Source organism: Nicotiana sylvestris, chromosome 2 (assembly GCF_000393655.2).
Source record: "Nicotiana sylvestris chromosome 2, ASM39365v2, whole genome shotgun sequence".
Taxonomy (NCBI): Eukaryota; Viridiplantae; Streptophyta; class Magnoliopsida; order Solanales; family Solanaceae; genus Nicotiana; species Nicotiana sylvestris.
In genome coordinates, this window is record NC_091058.1 from 211,004,045 (window position 1) to 211,022,314 (window position 18,270).

Here is an 18,270-nt window from a genome sequence, read left to right on the forward strand (position 1 = left end):
GGAGGAATCAAGGTAGAAACATTAAGTGCACATTGTAGATACTACCAATGGGGGCTTGTGCACATCTTGCATTAGTCAGCCAGTTGGTAATCCTTGGAATGCAGAACATGATCATCATCAGCAGCACCCTGAAGACATGAACTATGTGTCAAACTATGGAGGCCAGAGACAGGGCAATCAGAATTGGGGTTAGCAAACTCAGCAACCATACAGACCACCTCAGCCACAGTACAACGCTGGAAGCATGGGAGGTATGAGACCCCCCAACAATGTGGCACTTTATCCAAGGCCACAGGGGTACAACAATCAGCAGGAAGGGTATCCCCCACCTCATCAACAGCATGGTGGAAGGTAAGAAGATGGGTTCACTAGACTTGAAGCAATGATGTAGCAGGTTATTGGGTCCAATGCAAAAATAAATGAAAGAGTAGATGCACATGACGCAGCAATCAAAAATATTGAAGTGCAATTGGGCCAAATTTCAATGTCTCTGAACAATTGTCCTCAGGGGACATTACTTGCAGACACCCAGATTAATCCATAAGATCAGGACCCAAAGCAGCTGATGGCGGTGAATCTCCGTAATGGCAGGGATCTAGATGTAGAACAAGGGAGAGCTCGAGAAAATATACATGCTGAGACATTCATTCCAGTGCCCATTGAGCTGGATGAGTCTACGATACTGACAGAGGTGACAGTCCAGCCCGCTCAGGAAGAAAAGAACATTCAGCAGGAGACCGAGAAAGTAGCTGAGCCAGTTGAAGAGCCAGTAGTTGAAATAGTAGCTGATAAAGAGAAGTCCCAAGTGATTGGGAAGAAGAGACCTCCTGCACCCTTTCCACAGAGGCTGGCCAAGCATCAAAAAGAGGAGCAGTATAAAAAGTTCTTTGAAATGCTCAAACAAATCCAGGTAAATATTCCACTAATTCAAGCTTTAAAGGAGATGCCTGGTACGCAAAAATGATGAAGGACTTGATGTCCCGAAAATTTGATTTTCAAGACTTGGCTACAGCTACACTTACTCAGACCTGTAGTGCAGTGGTGATGAGACCTATTGCTGAAAAGTTGTCTGATCCAGGTAGCTTTACAATTCCATGCACTATTGGGAATTTCGCCTTTGCTAAGGCGCTCTGTGATTTAGGGGCCAGCATTAATCTTATGCCTCTGGCTATCTATAAGAGGTTGGGCATTGGGAGAGTTAGAACCACCTCCATGTTGTTGCAGCTGGCCAACAGGACTGTGAAGCATCCATTCGGTATCCTTGATGATGTGCTTATTCAAGTGGGGAAATTTGTGTTCCCTGCAGATTTTGTGATCTTGGATTGCAAAGTGGATGAAGAGATTCCTATAATCTTAGGAAGACCATTCTTGGCCACGGGGAGAGCTCTGATTGACTGTGAGACTGGGGAGCTCAAAATGAGACTCAATGATGAGGAAATAACATTCAATGTGCAGAAGTCTATGAGGCGACCAAGCGAGTTCGCCAATTGCTCTCTTATTGATGTCGTGGATGTAATTGTAGAGTCCGATGATGAGGTATTGACAATTGAGGACCCCCTTGCTGCATATTTGATGAACTTAGATGAAGTGAATGGTGAGGATTTGGCGGAATGGGTGTTGGCATTGGAAGGTAGAGGGTTCTGGGAGAGAAATCTAGAGTTTGAGCCCTTGCACTTAGAAAAGAGAGAAACTCCTCCAGCAAAGCCATCCATTGAAGAACCACCAAAGCTGGAGTTAAAGCCATTGCCAGCCCACCTCAGGTATGAATTTTTGGGACCTGACTCCACATTACCTGTTATTATCTCATCTAGTTTGTTAGATGTGCAGGTTCAAAAACTTTTACAGGTACTAAAGGAGTGCAAAACTGCCATTGGGTGGACCATGGCAGACATTAGGGGGATCAGCCCCGCCTAGTGCATGCACAAGATTCTACTGGAAGAGGGGCACAAACCTTCCAGGGAACATCAGAGGAGGCTGAAACCCAACATGAAGGAAGTGGTGAAGAAGGAGGTGATAAAGTGGTTGGATGCGGGAATTATTTTCCCAATCTCTGACAGCAGTTGGGTGAGCCCAGTGCAATGTGTTCCTAAAAAGGGTGGCATGACGGTTGTGACAAATGACAACAATGAATTGATCTCAACAAGAACCGTCATAGGCTGGAGAATTTGTATGGACTATCGAAAGTTGAATCTAGCCATCCGGAAAGACCACTTCCCACTTCCCTTCATTAATCAAATGTTGGACAGATTGGCAGGGAGGTCACACTTCTGTTTTCTGGATGGGTACTCAGGGTACAATCACATCTCCATTTCACCGGAAGACAGAGAGAAGACCTCCTTCACATGCACGTATGGCATTTATGCCTTTAGACGGATGCCCTTTGGCCTATGCAACGCACCTGCCACATTCCAACGGTGCATGATGGCCATATTCACTGACATGGTTGAGGACATAATGGAGGTATTCATGGATGACTTCTCAGTGGTGGGGAATTTATTTAATGAGTGCCTGATAAATCTGATGCGTGTGCTGAAATGGTGCATCGAGACTAACTTGGTTCTGAACTGGGAGAAGTGCCATTTCATGGTACAAGAAGGCATAGTCTTGGGGCACCGGGTGTCAAGCAAGGGAATAGAGGTGGATCGCGCGAAAGTTGATGTAATAGCAAAGCTGCCTCCACCAACTTCAGTCAAAGCCATCAGAAGCTTCCTTGGACATGCCGGTTTTTACCGGAGGTTCATAAAAGACTTCTCCAAAATCGCCAACCCACTCTGTAAGTTGTTAGAAAAAGATCACCTGTTTTTGTTTTCTGATGATTGCAGGGTAGCATTTGAGGAGTTGAAAAAGAGACTGGTCATAGCACCCATCATTGTTGCCCCCAACTGGGAGCAACCATTCGAACTAATGTGTGATGCCAATGACTATGCAGTGGGAGCAGTGCTGGGCCAGCGGAAAGACAAACTGATGCACCCAATCTACTATGCTAGTAGAATGCTGAGTGGAGCCCAGTTGAACTACACTGTGACTGAAAAGGAGATGTTGGCTGTAGTGTTTGCGTTTGACAAGTTCCGATCCTACCTGATAGGGTCCAAGGTAATTGTATATACTGACCATGCAGCTCTTAGGTACTTAATAGAAAAGAAAGTATATAAGCCACGCCTGATTCATTGGGTGTTGCTATTGCAAGAGTTCGATCTTGAGATTTGTGATCGTAAGGGCACTGAGAATCAAGTCGATGATCATCTATCACGACTTGAGGGAGCTGAAAATGTAGTTGAGGTTGAGGAAATACTGGAAACTTTTCCAGACGAGCAGCTACTCGCCACCACTCATCAGGAAGCGCCATGGTATGCAGACTTTACTAATTACCTGGCCAGTGGTATAGTTCCTCACGACCTTTCATCGATCCAAAGGAAAAGATTTTTTCGTGAAAGCCGCCAGTATTACTAGGATGAACCTTATCTGTTTAGAATATGCCTTGATAATATGATCCGGAGATGTGTCCCCGAGATAGAGCAATTTTCTGTTTTGTAGGCTTGTCACGCATCGGCGTATGGTGGACACTTTGGAGGGGTTAGGACAGCGGCAAAGGTGCTAGAGGCAGGATTCTTCTGGCGACAGTGTTTAAAGATGCGCACCTATAGGTGAAGGGCTGCAATGAATGTCAGCAAATCGGGAACATTTTCCGACACCACGAAATGCCCATGAACCCAATTCAAGAGGTGGAAGTGTTTGACGTCTGGGGGATTGACTTCATGGGTCCCTTCGTCAGCTCCTATGGCAATAAGTACATTATTGTTGCTATAGACTATGTGTCTAAATGGGTGGAAGCTGCGGCGTTACCCACCAATGATGCAAAAGTGGTGGTGGAATTTCTAAAGAAGAACATATTCACCCGCTTTGGGACACCACGAGCAATTATCACTGATGGAGGCACTCATTTATGCAACAGGGCCTTTGAAAAGTTGCTTGCTAAGTACGAGTGTGCCACAAGGTGGCTACTCCTTACCACCCGCAAACTAGTGGATAGGTTGAAGTGTCCAACAGAGAAATCAAGAGTGTGTTAACCAAAACTGTGAACGCCACAAGAACTGATTGGGCGAGGAAGCTAGATGATGCATTCTAGGCTTACAGAACTGCCTTCAAAACTCCAATTGGTATGTCACCTTACAAGTTGGTGTTTGGGAAGGCCTACCACCTGCCAGTGGAACTTGAACATAAAGCGTGGTGGGCATTGAAACAATTGAACTTAGACATGGAAGCTGCAGGCACGTCAAGAGTCACTGAATTTCATGAGCTCGAGGAGTTCAGATATCTTGCTTTTGAGAGCACAAAATTGTACAAGGAGAGAATGAAGAGGCTGTACGACCAGAACATTGTTGAGAGAAATTTCAAACCCGGGGACATGGTATTTCTATACAACTCAAGACTACGTCTGTTCCCAGGTAAACTTAAGTCACGATGGTCTGGACCATTTTGAGTAGTTGAAGTTTTCCCGTCAAGAGCTGTTGAGATTGCCACAGAGAATGGCTCTCGTACATTCAGAGTCAATGGTCAAAGATTGAAGCCATATGTGGGCATGAGCGAGAAAAAGGAAGTGTCTGATCTGCACCTGACTGAACCACAGAGGTCGAGCGAGCCTTAAATGCGCTCATCCTGTGTCGTGCCGCAACATCAAATCAGGCGCTGCGTGGGAGGCAACCCACAAAATTGTTGTAAGTGTAACACGTTATATGAAAAAAAAAAATCAAAAAATCAGACAACTGCCCAGACCGCGGTTCCACCGCGACCACAGTTCCACCGCGACCGCGGTCAAACCGCGGTCAGAGACCCTCTCTGAACTTCGTTCACTGCGGTTCCACCACGACCGCGGTCAGAGACCCCCTCTGAACTTCATTCACCGCGTTTCCACCGCGACCGCGGTAGAACCGCGGTGGGAACCCCTCTCTGAACTTCGTCTACCGCGACCGCGGCAGACCCCGTCGGGCCCAGGTATGCAGAATTTTTTTTTTATCTTCCCCCCCCCCTTTTCTAATTCACCCTTCACCCACCTCAAAACAATTATTCCCCCTCCCTATTCAGAAACAGAATGCCCCCCCTCCAAAATAAAACCCAAATGCTCGGGTAATGTATTGTAGTGTATATAGACATGGTGTAGGTTGTAGTATTTGATTGGTATTGTTGTATATAATTGACTGTACTCACATTAGAAGTAACTGACTTGGCCCAATAACGGACACTTGTCGACGGGTCTATTGATGGTCTAAGTCGGAAAAAAAATGAATGAAAAAAAAAACTAAAAAAAATGTAGAGGACTCTTATTGAGGACGGACCACTTGGACAGTACTCTTGAGGGAAGTAGTCCATGTAGTTTCTTTATTTTATTTTATTTTTTTTCTTTTTTAGGTAGTGTAGTAATTCTCCCTTGGTTTTTCTTTTGACCACGGTTTTTTTTCAAGGGCTTTTCTTGAACCGGGTTAGGTAGATTTTTCGTTTGTAGTTTTAGGACCAAAATGGGTGAAGGCTAGAATGCAACCCTTGATGTACACACCTGAGAATAACAAAAACGAACATGAGGGTGCGACGTCTAGGCTCGTTTGTAGACTCGTAAATCTATGCCTTAATTTTGCACATCTTGTCTTGCTTGAACGCTCGTATGAGTGTGTTGATAAACTGATTCGGAATGAGTTACATGCCAAGTGTGTGTGAGCTATTACTTGTATTCTGTGCTTGCATGTGATACCTAGAACTTGCCCTGTGTGTTTGCAAAGCGAAATAGAAGTTGTTTGGTTTTAGAGATGATTGAGGCATTTCTTTGTGTAGCCTGTATATTTGTGAATCCACCTGTATATATTGTCATAGTTAACCCCTTTGAGCCTGAAGCCTGTTCTTTGATAACCCTATAATGACCTATATCCCTGTGTTTGAATAGTTTGACTGTTTGAACCTGTACCTCCTAGAAGCACTTGAATTACTAAAGAACATACAAAAGTCAAAGTGTGGGGTAGTAAGGAAGTAGGAAAAAAGGAAATCAGGAAAGAAATACTTGAATGGTGCAATGGATTTGAAAAAGAAAGAAAAAAAAAGAAAAAAATGAAGAAAACAAAACAAAAAGAAATAAAAAAAACAGTTGCACCTAAAGAAAAGTGGGGGTCGCCTATGAACTAAAATGTGGAAGAACGAGTGGGCTGAGCATGGAAATTGAAATAAAAGGAAGTGTGTATTAAAAGTGCTTAGGGAGGTTAGTCACTATATCCAAATATATCCTACCCGTCCCTTAGCCTACATTACAACCAAATAAAGACCTCTTGATCTTTAACTGGATAGCTCGATTAGTAGAGTACTACACTAGGGGCAAGCTTACGGTGTGTCTGTGTGGCATGTGAATGTTCTTTGCTGAGAGTGAGTGAATTCTTCCTATCTTTGGTTCCTTGTTGCTTGAATTTTATGTGTGTGGAACTTCTCTCAGAATTATGATGTGAGGGCATGTGACTCAGGAAGAAAAAGTGAGTTTTCACCTCTGTTAGAGTAACTAGAGTGAGCATGAGTGTGTCATGGTGTTAGAGTCATCATCTGAGGCGTGACTGTTGCACTGCTTAGGTTGTTCCTTCATAATGGCGGGTGTGGCATAAAAAAATTGGGTAATGCATCGAACGATTAGGCCTAGAAGTGTGGTTTAACTTGCTCGAGGACGAGCAAAGGTTTAAGTGTAGGATGTTGATAATAGGTGAATTTAACTATAATTAGGCCCTAAATAACCACCTTCTTGTATAGTTTGGATGATAAAAGTGATAACAAAATGCTCTTATTAGTGCTTTTCATGCTTTGCAGGTTATATATGACCAGAGAAGGCTATGGAGTACTTTTGGGATTAAATATGGAGAAAAAGAGGCTGATCGTAAAATTCCGTCAAGTAAACCACGCAAAACAGCTTAAGTTAGAACTGAAAGAGGACTGTCGCGGTTCCACCGCGACCGCGGCAGAACTGCGGTAGAAGATGGCTGCAGACAAAGTGAGAATCAGAGAGCATGTTTGGCCGCGGTTTGACCGCGACCGCGGCAGAACCGCGGCAAAGGCGGAGAACTTCAGGGACTAAAGTGCAAAACACAGGATTTTTAGCCCAAAACCCTATTTTAAACACTAGACTTCGCCCAAGAGAGGCATGTATTGATTTGGAGAGTATTTTGGCAAGGAAAAACAATTGTGAGAGATCACCCAAAACATCTTTCTTATTTTCTTTGATTTTTCTTGCAAGTTTTATGATGAATATTGTTTTAGTTTGTTTACCCATAGTTATGAGTAGCTAAATCCTTTGTCTAAGGTTTTGATGGAACCTATTGGGAGATGAACTTCTTGTTTATGTGAATACAAATTGCTAGTCTCAATCCTTATTTGTTCAACTTTGTGCATGTTGTAGTTACTGACAGGATCCTCAATTAGCTGTGCCTATTTAGTGTGCATAACTCAGTGCATATTTAGGTTATTGTTGAACAACACCACTCCCAAAGTATAAGAGGGATCTATAACTGAGGGTTTAAAGGCGGGATTAGGGATAACGCTTGAGTGCAATCTAAAGTGAACCGTGTTAATTAGAGCTAGCTAGTGTATCTCGGGAGAGTGCATTGAGTATATTACTATGATTACTCGGGAGAGATTTACGGTAAGATGAGCGTTCATGATTGATAGAGAGGTGTTGGTCAATTTGTATGAAGCATAAACATAAGGGATTCCATCAATAGGGGAAGTCATTACCTTAGCGTTTTCTCATTATTGTTTACAACCTTAGCACCCTTAGTTTACAGCTATTTATTTACTTGCAATTTTAGTTATTAAAGACACCATCAACTGTGATTCAAACGTTTGGGGAAATTGGTTCTCAAGAGTTTAGTGAGTCTAAAGATAGTGATTGATAGGTTAACTCTCTGTGGATTCGACTCTGGGCAGAATACTCGGGTTATATTTGCAACATCCGCATGGTCCTTTTTATAAGGCATAGTTGGGCGTGATCAATATTTAATTCCTGTCTACTTCATTTCAGAAAGTATTTTTGTTTGTTTTGTATACTCTGCTAGTAGCTCATATACTTGTGACACCAGGTATTGGAGATTTTTGTTAAGAAAACCCTTGATGGTTTTGGTCATTTACTTCCTCTAGTTTACTCTAAATTGTTTACCACTCACCTTGTGAAAGATATTCATCTTTTAATTGTTCAGAATTCAAAAATCAACTATTTATTAATTACTAAAAGAAGCACTTACATGGTTAGTTACTGTTGGCTTGCCTAACAGCAATGTTGGGCGCCATCACGATCTGTAGGAGAAATTAGGTTGTGACAGTGTACATCAATATAGGATATCCCATCTCAAAACTTCAGACAAATTGGTTAAAGAAAAATGTATTAATTAATCCTAATCTGAGTGGGAAATTAAGATGTAGTTTTTCACTAAAGCAAGAATTCTCCACTACCAAAAAAGAAGTTTAAATTGAGTATCACAGCTACTGGTAGTTGTGATAATATAAGGAGGAAGCTGAAAAAATTGATCCAGATGTGCAAGAGCCACTAGATGGTGGTTCCATCTCTAAGGTGATAAGCACATACTACAGCGAGGGCGATTTCAAGCTCAAGGAAGAGTCAAGGCAGCAAGGAGCCTATCTCTTGATGCATACGCCTAGTACTTTCTGCAAGCGAACAAATATCGTTGCCTCAAAGGCTAAAGAAAGCGAATGATGATAATTTAGGCATGTTACCCTAAGATGTGTAATGAAGTATGAATAGCACAACAAGTTCGACAAGTGGAATTCCATTTGTATCAGGTCATGATATTGTCAGCACAACGTAATAACAATATCCACAATGTAGTCATTAACAACTTTGTTTGGATGGTTGTTACCCATTGTATTATATGGTACTGTTACTTTAAATACGATATTTTTTTGATTGTTCCTTAAATTTTACTGTATCGTATCGTTAAATCCGTCGTTACATAACGACGAAATATCACTACAAGAAAATAGGCATTTAGCGAGGGGAAATTTGGTCGTTAAAAGTCCAGATCCGGTCGTTATAAGTCAATAACGACCGATAAAAATTCGGTCATCACCGGTCATTAAAAGCTCCGACATTAAAAGTTAACGACCGATTTTCAATCCCATCGTTAAAGACCCTTTAGCGACGACATTATTTCCGGTCGTTATATATCGTTTTTAGCGATACGATTTTTCCCTCGTTAATGTGTTATCCAGTCGCTAAAAGTCTTCAATGCCAACAACTAATTTGGTCCTTACAAGTGCTTTTAGCGACCGAAAGTCCCTTCGATAATTGTATAATTACATTTAATCGTAATGCTTAATAAACTATTTGAGAAACCTACTATTCAATAGTTACTATGACCACATTCCCTTCGCTACTGGAATATTTTGATAAATACAATGACAAAAATATATATTTCACTAATAGTACATATGCTTTCATACACAAACCAGACACATTTGAAAATGAACTAAATGATTGATATTTTGTTAATACAAAGATCTAAGCATCACATTACAAGAAAGAAATTCAAATAGTATAACATCATCACGTTATCAGAAAGCAATCCAAATAGTATAATATCATTTTTAACAATTCCTAAAAAGAGAAAAAAAATTGCAACATATGTACATAAGACAGTGCCTTAAACCATCCCTAACATAACAAAATTCTCTTGTTCTTAAGCTTGATGTGCACTTTCTTCAACAATAGGTTCTTCAGACTTCCAAGTTTTTGATCTGTTGAAGTAAAACGTTTATGTCAGTTTGTAACAAAGAATAAACAACTAAAAAAGAAGATTAGATTCATCAAAGACTACAGTGATCGCCATAGTGAAATAATACAATTATCACTTGACATAACAGTCGGAAATATTGTAACAGAAAAACGTCGCATTATATTCCCTACGTTCACAGACAATAATCAGAAGACTGATGAATTTCTAAATCACTCATCCTAGTCATACTAAAACCTGCAAAGCAAATTGTCTTTTTCTGGCAAGCACATTCTATATGGAGCTTCATGCGATTCTACACATAAGGAGGAAAAGCGATTGAGATACAAAATGCATATAGAAATTTTTGAGAAAGAGTCGAATAATGCCTTCAAATCAAGTCTCTATTAAGAACCGATGATTGTTCATATACCAAACTTCGCTTTACAACTCACCTTTTGGTTCTGCTTTGAGGTATATTATTTCATCAATTCTCTGTTCATTGAGCTAGATTATGACAACTCTAGGTGATATTGGGTATGGAACTTCATTCTTGCTTATAAATTTACCTGTCTCGATGACTATATTTTTATTTAAATTCATAAACCTTAATGTAATGGAAAAAAAATCACATGCGCATTGTAACAATTTCATCATAGAGTATAATATTAATGGCATATAACACACATCGATATGCAACTTCTAGCACATGCCAGATGTGTAGAAGCACACAGTATAACGGATCAACTTTCCAATTAATTATGTGAAAGAGAATTCACTTTTGATAATTATAAGCTCTTCGCATTACCTGGAGTCCAAAAAATCAACCCAAAACTATCTGTATGCTATTTGGTTTCAAAGAATGCTATTTGGTATCATTCTTTGAAAGAAGTTGTAGCGTAAAAACATATTACTCTAAGTAATTCAACTGATTCTATTCCTTCTTCTACATAATATGAGCTAGTACCGGTAAGATGAAATAGCTAACTTGGGGGAAGTCACCGTCAACTACTGTTAAAAAACAGATGTTACATTTGTTAAGAACAAAGTCACCATTAAAGCTGTTGAAAATTGAAATACTAGTGTTATTTGCTAACTCTATCTCATGCCAGGCAATCGAAAGGAAGGAAATGAAACATAATTAAAAAATAAATGGTATTGAGACAGAAAGCTCATTTTCATTGCACTTGCAGTTTTATTTTTCAAAAATTGTTTCTTCTCAAACAGATAACGATAGACTTATCTTCTTTTACTTATGCATAATTGGAATATTAAAATTCTCAAGACAATAGTTCAGAAGAAATCAAATGCTTGACAATTGGGCGTAACATGGGATCAAACTGCTGGCAACTTATTCATTTGGGGTTGTAGTTAAATAAGTTGGCAAGAATTGCAAAAACATTTTTACATAGTGCAAAAAATATCAGGACGAGAGTGGTAGAATATTCTCATCATTCTAATCGGTATTGATTATCTCAGCTCTCAAGTACATTTATAAACTATTCGGTGTGAATATGTTGGTTCTTGATAAAATAAACTAAGGGTGAATCATAGACAACATTCCCAAAAATCATCTTCCTCTATATCTATAGGTCAATATCAAAAACCTCCATTGAGGAAGGTTCCAAGTAATACATACAACAATGGGATTAAAATCAACTCAGTATTAAATGCCCCTCCACCAAGTTTTTTTTGTTTGAGCTCTATCTTTTTCACAAGCAAGGAAAAGTACAAGAAAGAGGTGATTAATGTAAAATTGTATTTTTTTTAAGTTTTAGATAAAGTATTTTTTGAAAGGTGATTAATAGGATTCTTAATCTACTAACCTATTAAATGCTCCAATCTATTGTTCACTTTAAAATGATGATGAAGTCTGGTTAAACAGTGCACTTGCAAGTAATTTTATTTTATCATTTACCCTACCTTTCTTTATAATAATTTTGCCCTGTATCATAATTGTTCTTTATAATATTACAAGTTTATCCTTCATATTGTTGGTGCGTGATATCATAAAACGATAGCAAACGACACAATCTAGTCAAACAATGTATTTATCAAACGATACATTAGAATATAATACAGTACAATACGATACATTATGAAACGAGTAGTTTTAGCATTTTAGGGGATATCTATATTTTTGCATTTTCTTAATCTGCTCGACAAAGAGCACGATCATCAAATTACTTTGAAGCAACAAGATTTAATAGGGTCATTTCTTATTTTAAATAATATCACATTTATAAGGAAGTTTGGGTACACTTACTCCACTTTCTTTCTTGCATTTATTTTATGTTGTTATTTTAGTCATGTTAAAGTCAATGAACGGTGGGAGTCTGTTTGATTGGTTTTCCCACTAGCTGGCGTTTGAAGTTTTCTTTCGCAAATTAGGCCAAATCAAGCCTATTCAAACTTAAGAGTCCAAATTTTACATTTCTTGTTGGTGAACTTATTTCCTCCACTTCTTTTTAAATTTAAAAATAATTTAATTTAAACCTCCAATTCTACCTGTAATGAGAATCTTTTATACTCCCATATATTTAGCACCACAAGGTTCAAGAGAATTGTAGCAACACAAACATTATGACTTGTTTAAGACAATAAATTTTAAAATTATTTACTATTATTTTTTCTTAAGCTCCGTGCCTAGTAAATAAGTAATAGAAAAGTTATATATACTGAATTTTTATTCATATATACTACGATACTGTTCAAATTGGGTCTGGATTTGCTCCAGTATCCCATCCTCCAGTAATTATCAATACCCCTTTAGATTTAATATTCCTCTTCCTCCATTTCAGTTAACCCCAAGAAGCATAGGTTCTCATACTCCCTCTCCCCTGTTCTAATTTATGTGAACCTGTTTGATTGGGTACGAAGATTAAAAAAATGAAGACTTTTGAAATTTGTGGTCCTAAACAGGTCAAAAATAGGGTACATCGTATTTGTGTGGTTATAAAAGCTTCTAGTTAAAGGTAAAATTATAAATTTAAGCTAAATTGTTACCAAATCTAGAAATGAGTTATTCCTTTTTGAACGGACGAAAAAGGAAATAGGTTCACATAAACTGGAACAGAGGGAGCAGAAGAAATGCTTTTGACTCTGATTCTTCTGTAATTTGTTATTTTTATGGTTTTCCAAAATTTCTATCTTTTCTAAAGCTTTTACTATCCATTTACACTTTAATTTTGGTAAATTATAGGAAATGTTATAAGTATTAAGATTCTTGTGTTTAACTAATTAACTAATAAATTAAAATAGTAAATTAATAACTAAAGATACTAAGGAAGTCTAGAGTTATGATTTCCCCAATTGTCGGAATCCTTCTACGTTTTTTATAAATTCGCCTAAGTCTTCTCTATCGATCATAAGCAATATGATTGTCGTAACTCTCTCCCGAGTAATTACAATAATATACTAGGCATATTCTCCCGAATTACGCTAGCTAGCTTTAATTGCAACTCACTTAGATCGCACTCAAGGTTTCGATATCCTTAATCTCACCTTTAAACCCTTCGTATTGATCTCGCATATACGTTAGGAGTGATGATGTTCAACAACAACCTAAATATACACTCTCTCCCGAGTAATGTACACTAAATAGGAACAACTAATTGAGGGCCCTTCAATCAACAACAATAAGCATTTAGTTGAACAAATAGAGATAATATTACGGCAAATCTTTATTAACATAACGAGAAAATCATCTTTCAACAGGTTCCATCAAAATCCAAGATAACAAATGTTATTCATAATAGTATGCATAACTGCAATACTAGAATTCATAACCATAATGAAAATAGGAAGAAAGAAGAGAAAAACTAGTAGAAGAATTCTCCGCCTTGCTCCTAGTGTGTTCTTGCCTCCTTAGGTCGAATCTCCGGTCTCCACGACGGCTCTGTACTCTTCCTAGGTCTAAAGTGTGTCAAGAGTCTCCAAAATAACGTTTTCCATGTATTTATACCAAGTAGGGTCGGGCCCAGACGAAAACACCTTCTCCCACGCGAAATAGGATAATCACTCTGTAAAATTTGTACAGGCGCGCCGCATGGGGCGATGCACTATGCGGCCCAGCAGTGGGGAAGTTCAGAGAGCTGTTTTCTGACAGGCTATTGGAAAATTGCACAAGTGCGACATACGATGCGGTGCACTGTGCGGCGCAGTAGTGGGAATTCGCAAAAATGCAAAACATGAAAGTTGTAGCCCTTTCGAATAGCTTTCCAACTATATATTGTAGAGCCCAAACAGAGTTCTAAATGATAAGTTATATGTATTTTACTAGACAATGTGCCCGCTCAATTCTTCGTTTCGCTCTTAACTATCATCCGTTGATCTCCGAACATGATCCCAGCTTGATTCCTTGTGCTTTTACTCAGACTTCAAATTTTCAGATCACTTGAATTTATTCCATAATATCTACATAGCTCGGAATCACTCTACAAGGCATAAAATACACAATTTAGTGCAAAACACTAGCGATTAAAGCTCAAACTCAATTAAAGTGCAGTACATTAGAGTGTAATAAGCGACTAAAATACGTAATTATAGCCTATCATCACTTTAAAGCTCAAACTCAATTAAAGTGCAGTACATTAGAGTGTAATAAGCGACTAAAATACGTAATTATAGCCTATCATCACTTGGGTATACATAAAAGTCCACGGGTGATAACTCATGGCTCTTTATTTTCTGAAACCAAAACAACAACCCAGTATAATCCTACTAGTGGGGTCTGGGGAGGGTAGTGTGTACGCAAACCTTACCCCTACCCTAGGGTAGGAAGGCTATTTCCAAATAGACCATCGGCATGCTTCCCTCCAAGAACTCTCCACCTTGCTCTTGGGGTGACTCGAACTCACAACCACTTGGTTGGAAGTGGGTGTTGCTTACCATCAGAGCAACCCTTCTTGTACTAATGGTGATCAAATCAAATTGAAAAATCGTATCAAAATCGAAATTCAAATTAAACCGATTAAAAAATTCGACTCCGATTAGGTTGGGTAAGGGGAAAATTAGAATCTTAGCCTTTGAATTTTGTGGTGGACAGGTGGCTTAAATCTAATGGCCTACTAATAATTACTGGAGGATGGGATACTGGAGGATGGGATACTGGCCCGTTCAAATGTCTCATAATATATACTTGGACAGAGTTTTATCCAAAAATAGAAGCAACTCAACCCTATTAATAAAATCTTAAGACAACATCATCTACATTCACAAGCAAACTATCACAAGAAGTTGAAGGAAAATAATAAGTTATTAAATGTTTGAATGGTCTACAATTCTCCACTAGTCTTTACACATTAAAAATAGCTAGCAATTTATATGAATCGCATTTAAATTTGACTACAAATCCTATTTAAACATAACTTAAAATAAATGTACAAATATTAAATCCTAAACAATTTTGATTTCGTACTTCCCTAATTTAGTCCTATTACTTCTTAAGCCATATTTCCAAATATTTCAAAAATTGAATTTCCTTAATTAATGCAATACTTTATTATCTGGAGAAAAAGAAACTAAAACTTTTCCACATAGATCAATTTTAAAAAATTGAAATATCTTAGCACTTAATACACTCCACCTCTATTACAGTTTTCCTCCCGTTGGTTCAGTACATGCTTGGATATCTTACACCTGTCCATTTATTAGATCTAAATGTCACGTCCTTAGTCGCTAACTAAGTACACGTACGGCAATTGACAACTTGCTTACGTTTTTGCTTTGCCAAATCAGTCTTTCTACACTCAAGATCGCTAAGAGAATGACAGAAAGAACATAAGAGAATTGTTAAAGGAAGCTCTGTATTAGAGAAAACTTGAATTTTTGCTTGGTGATTTACAAAAGAATTACCCCCTTTATATACTAGTCTCCTAGAAGCTAGTATGTAAATATTAATTGTTACGCAAGTCCTTAATTTTTACAAGATAAACGCTTTCTCTAGAATTCCGTAAAAGCGTAGAAGATTTCAAGGACTTTCCTAGCAAATTCATAAGAATCTAGATTATTTCTAAAGAAAAAATATCCATAGTTATCTAGAATCTTCTCACAAATGCTAGACTTCTTCTTATGTAAGTTTCCATATAACATTAATATATACCAAATGACGCCTATGTGGCATAATGACGTGGCGGGTCATCACATAAAGGTCAAGAAACTCAAGACTTATTTAATTACATAAACAACCCGTTAACTATGGTTTGGCCAAAAGTTAGTTTTCTCCCTTTACCAAATTGGTAAGAGAAGAACTGTAGCTCGAAAATATAGCTGGGAATTTCCTTGTGGTGGAAAACAATTTTCTTACCATGGAAATCATCTGTTCAGCTGAGGAACTGTGGAATTCAACAAAAACTGAATTAAATGGCTGCACCAAAAGTGTTGTGATTCTTGCAGCGGCAATTTGTAATGTTAATTAAACAATGGCCACAATCTGTTTGATAGATGTCTTAACTGAACTATTTGTGAATATTAAGTAGAAATGAGTTAATGAATGGTCCTGTTTCATCACATTAACTTATGGTAATTTGGTCAAACAAATTAAAATGGCAAGCATTTGTTGTTGTGTTTTTGTTTTTTCCTCATGTTCACCATTTTACTTGTATAAAAATTGACTAGATATCATCCGATTGTTCTTCTTACTAAATAACTAGATTATTGGTGTAGTTCCGAAGACGAGTAGAGTCAAAGGTATATTAGATTACAGGTCGTCTGTCTGGACAAGAGATAATTTTACCAATTGCTAAGGGGAAAATGCATAATTACCCCTGATGTGTAGCCGGATTTCTACCTGTGCCGGGGTCCTATTATCTTCCTAAACTATATTTAAGTGAAATTATTTGCACTCTTAAAGCGTACATGGCAGAGTGTGTGTATTTTACTCTCCTTGAGAGAGTGAGAAGCAAGAAAAAATAATTTCCAAATTTTTCTTTTTGCTTTTTTACATTTTTTTCCTTTTCCTTTGTCTTTTTCTTTTAAATCTTTATTTGTTTCTTCTCCACTTGCAAAAGTCATTGTCACTATCCGGAATTCTCACCTTCGGGATCGTGATGACGCCTAACATTTCACTTGCTAGACAAGCCAACGTTAGAACGATTTATCATTTTTCAACAGTTCAAATTAAATGATAAGAAAGAAGCTGAAATAACTGCAATAATCTAAAGTAAACTGCGGAAACCATATCAACTAAAATTTCTAATACAACTATGGACATGGTGTTACAAGTGTACGAGCTACTAGAATAGTACAAATAAAGGTCTGAACAAAACATAGAGCTGTCTGAGAGAAATTACACAGTAAATTAAATTAAAGGGACTTGAGGCTACGGAAGCCGAGCAGTTGTACCTCAATTATCCACACTGATAGCCAACCCGAGCGCACTAATGACCGCCACTGAGACCGACTCCAAAATTTGCACAAGAAGTGCAGAGTATAGTGACGAGACTAATGCGGGTTACTTACACTATAACTTGTACGTAGTATAAAATAAAGATAGGAAAGGAAAATACTGAACAAAATAAAGTAGTTAACTGAAGAAAATGGCTCAATCCTGAAAGAAAAACCAGTGAAGGCCAGAATTATACCAATCGTTAGAGTCTCATATGAAAATATTGAAAAACAACACAACACAATAAGGAAATAGAAACACACAGATTATTGTGGCGCACAACTCGATCCCACCACACAGCAAAATCGCCCCTTATTTCACTGTAATAATATCAAAAATAGTGTGTGTGTGTGTGTGTATATATATATATATATATAATATACCAGTATCAAATAATTAATGAGTACAATTAAATCAATAACTCAACTCACAAGAACCTTTACGATTAACGAATATGGAGATGAATAAGAAAGGAAACCTTGTACCAAATTGAGAATTCACCATATGTAATATGAAACGGTAAGACAAGTCCAGTAAATGACAATCAAAGAGTGCAGGTAAGTCAATTAACGCAAATAGTAGTGAGTCATGAAAGCATGGGAAGATCTAATATTTTTAACACGAGCACAATGATTAACAAGTGGCAAATAATGGCATGGGAGCATTTTAAACACATAACAGTTAAGGCATGGAAGGAAATAATTAAGGAAATGCGAAAAATCAGGGAAACAAGCAATCAGGAGCGTATAAGCACTCGTCACCTCGCATATACGCCGGCACATGAATTTCACATAGCACATAGGTCAAGGATTCCTAATTCCCTCAAATCAAGGTTAAACCCAACACTTACCTCACTCTGCAGTTAACTCAAAGATCTACTAGGGCCTTTCCTCTAGATTCCGCCTCCAAACTGCTCGTATCTAACCACAATTGAATCGATAGTGTCAAATATTGCTAAGTGAATCAATTATAATGCATAAATTTAAGATTTCCATACTTTTCCCAAAAAGTTAAAAAAAGTCAACTTCGGGCTCGCTTGGTCAAAACCAGAGGTTCGGACCAAAACCTATTTACCCAGTTCACCTCCGAGTCCAATTATGTAATTAGTTTTGGAATTCGACCTTAAATTGAGGTATAAAC

General features: G+C 38.1%; 1 protein-coding gene across 1 annotated transcript; it reads left to right on the plus strand.

Annotated features, from left to right (window-relative positions):
* Positions 1 to 960: 960 nt before the first annotated feature.
* Positions 961 to 1,895, plus strand: LOC138886247 (uncharacterized). The gene is made up of 2 exons (XM_070167311.1): positions 961 to 1,630; positions 1,828 to 1,895. Exons 1-2 carry the CDS (start codon positions 961 to 963, stop codon positions 1,893 to 1,895), a joined length of 738 nt encoding a protein of 245 aa, XP_070023412.1.
* The last annotated feature ends 16,375 nt before the right edge of the window (positions 1,896 to 18,270 follow it).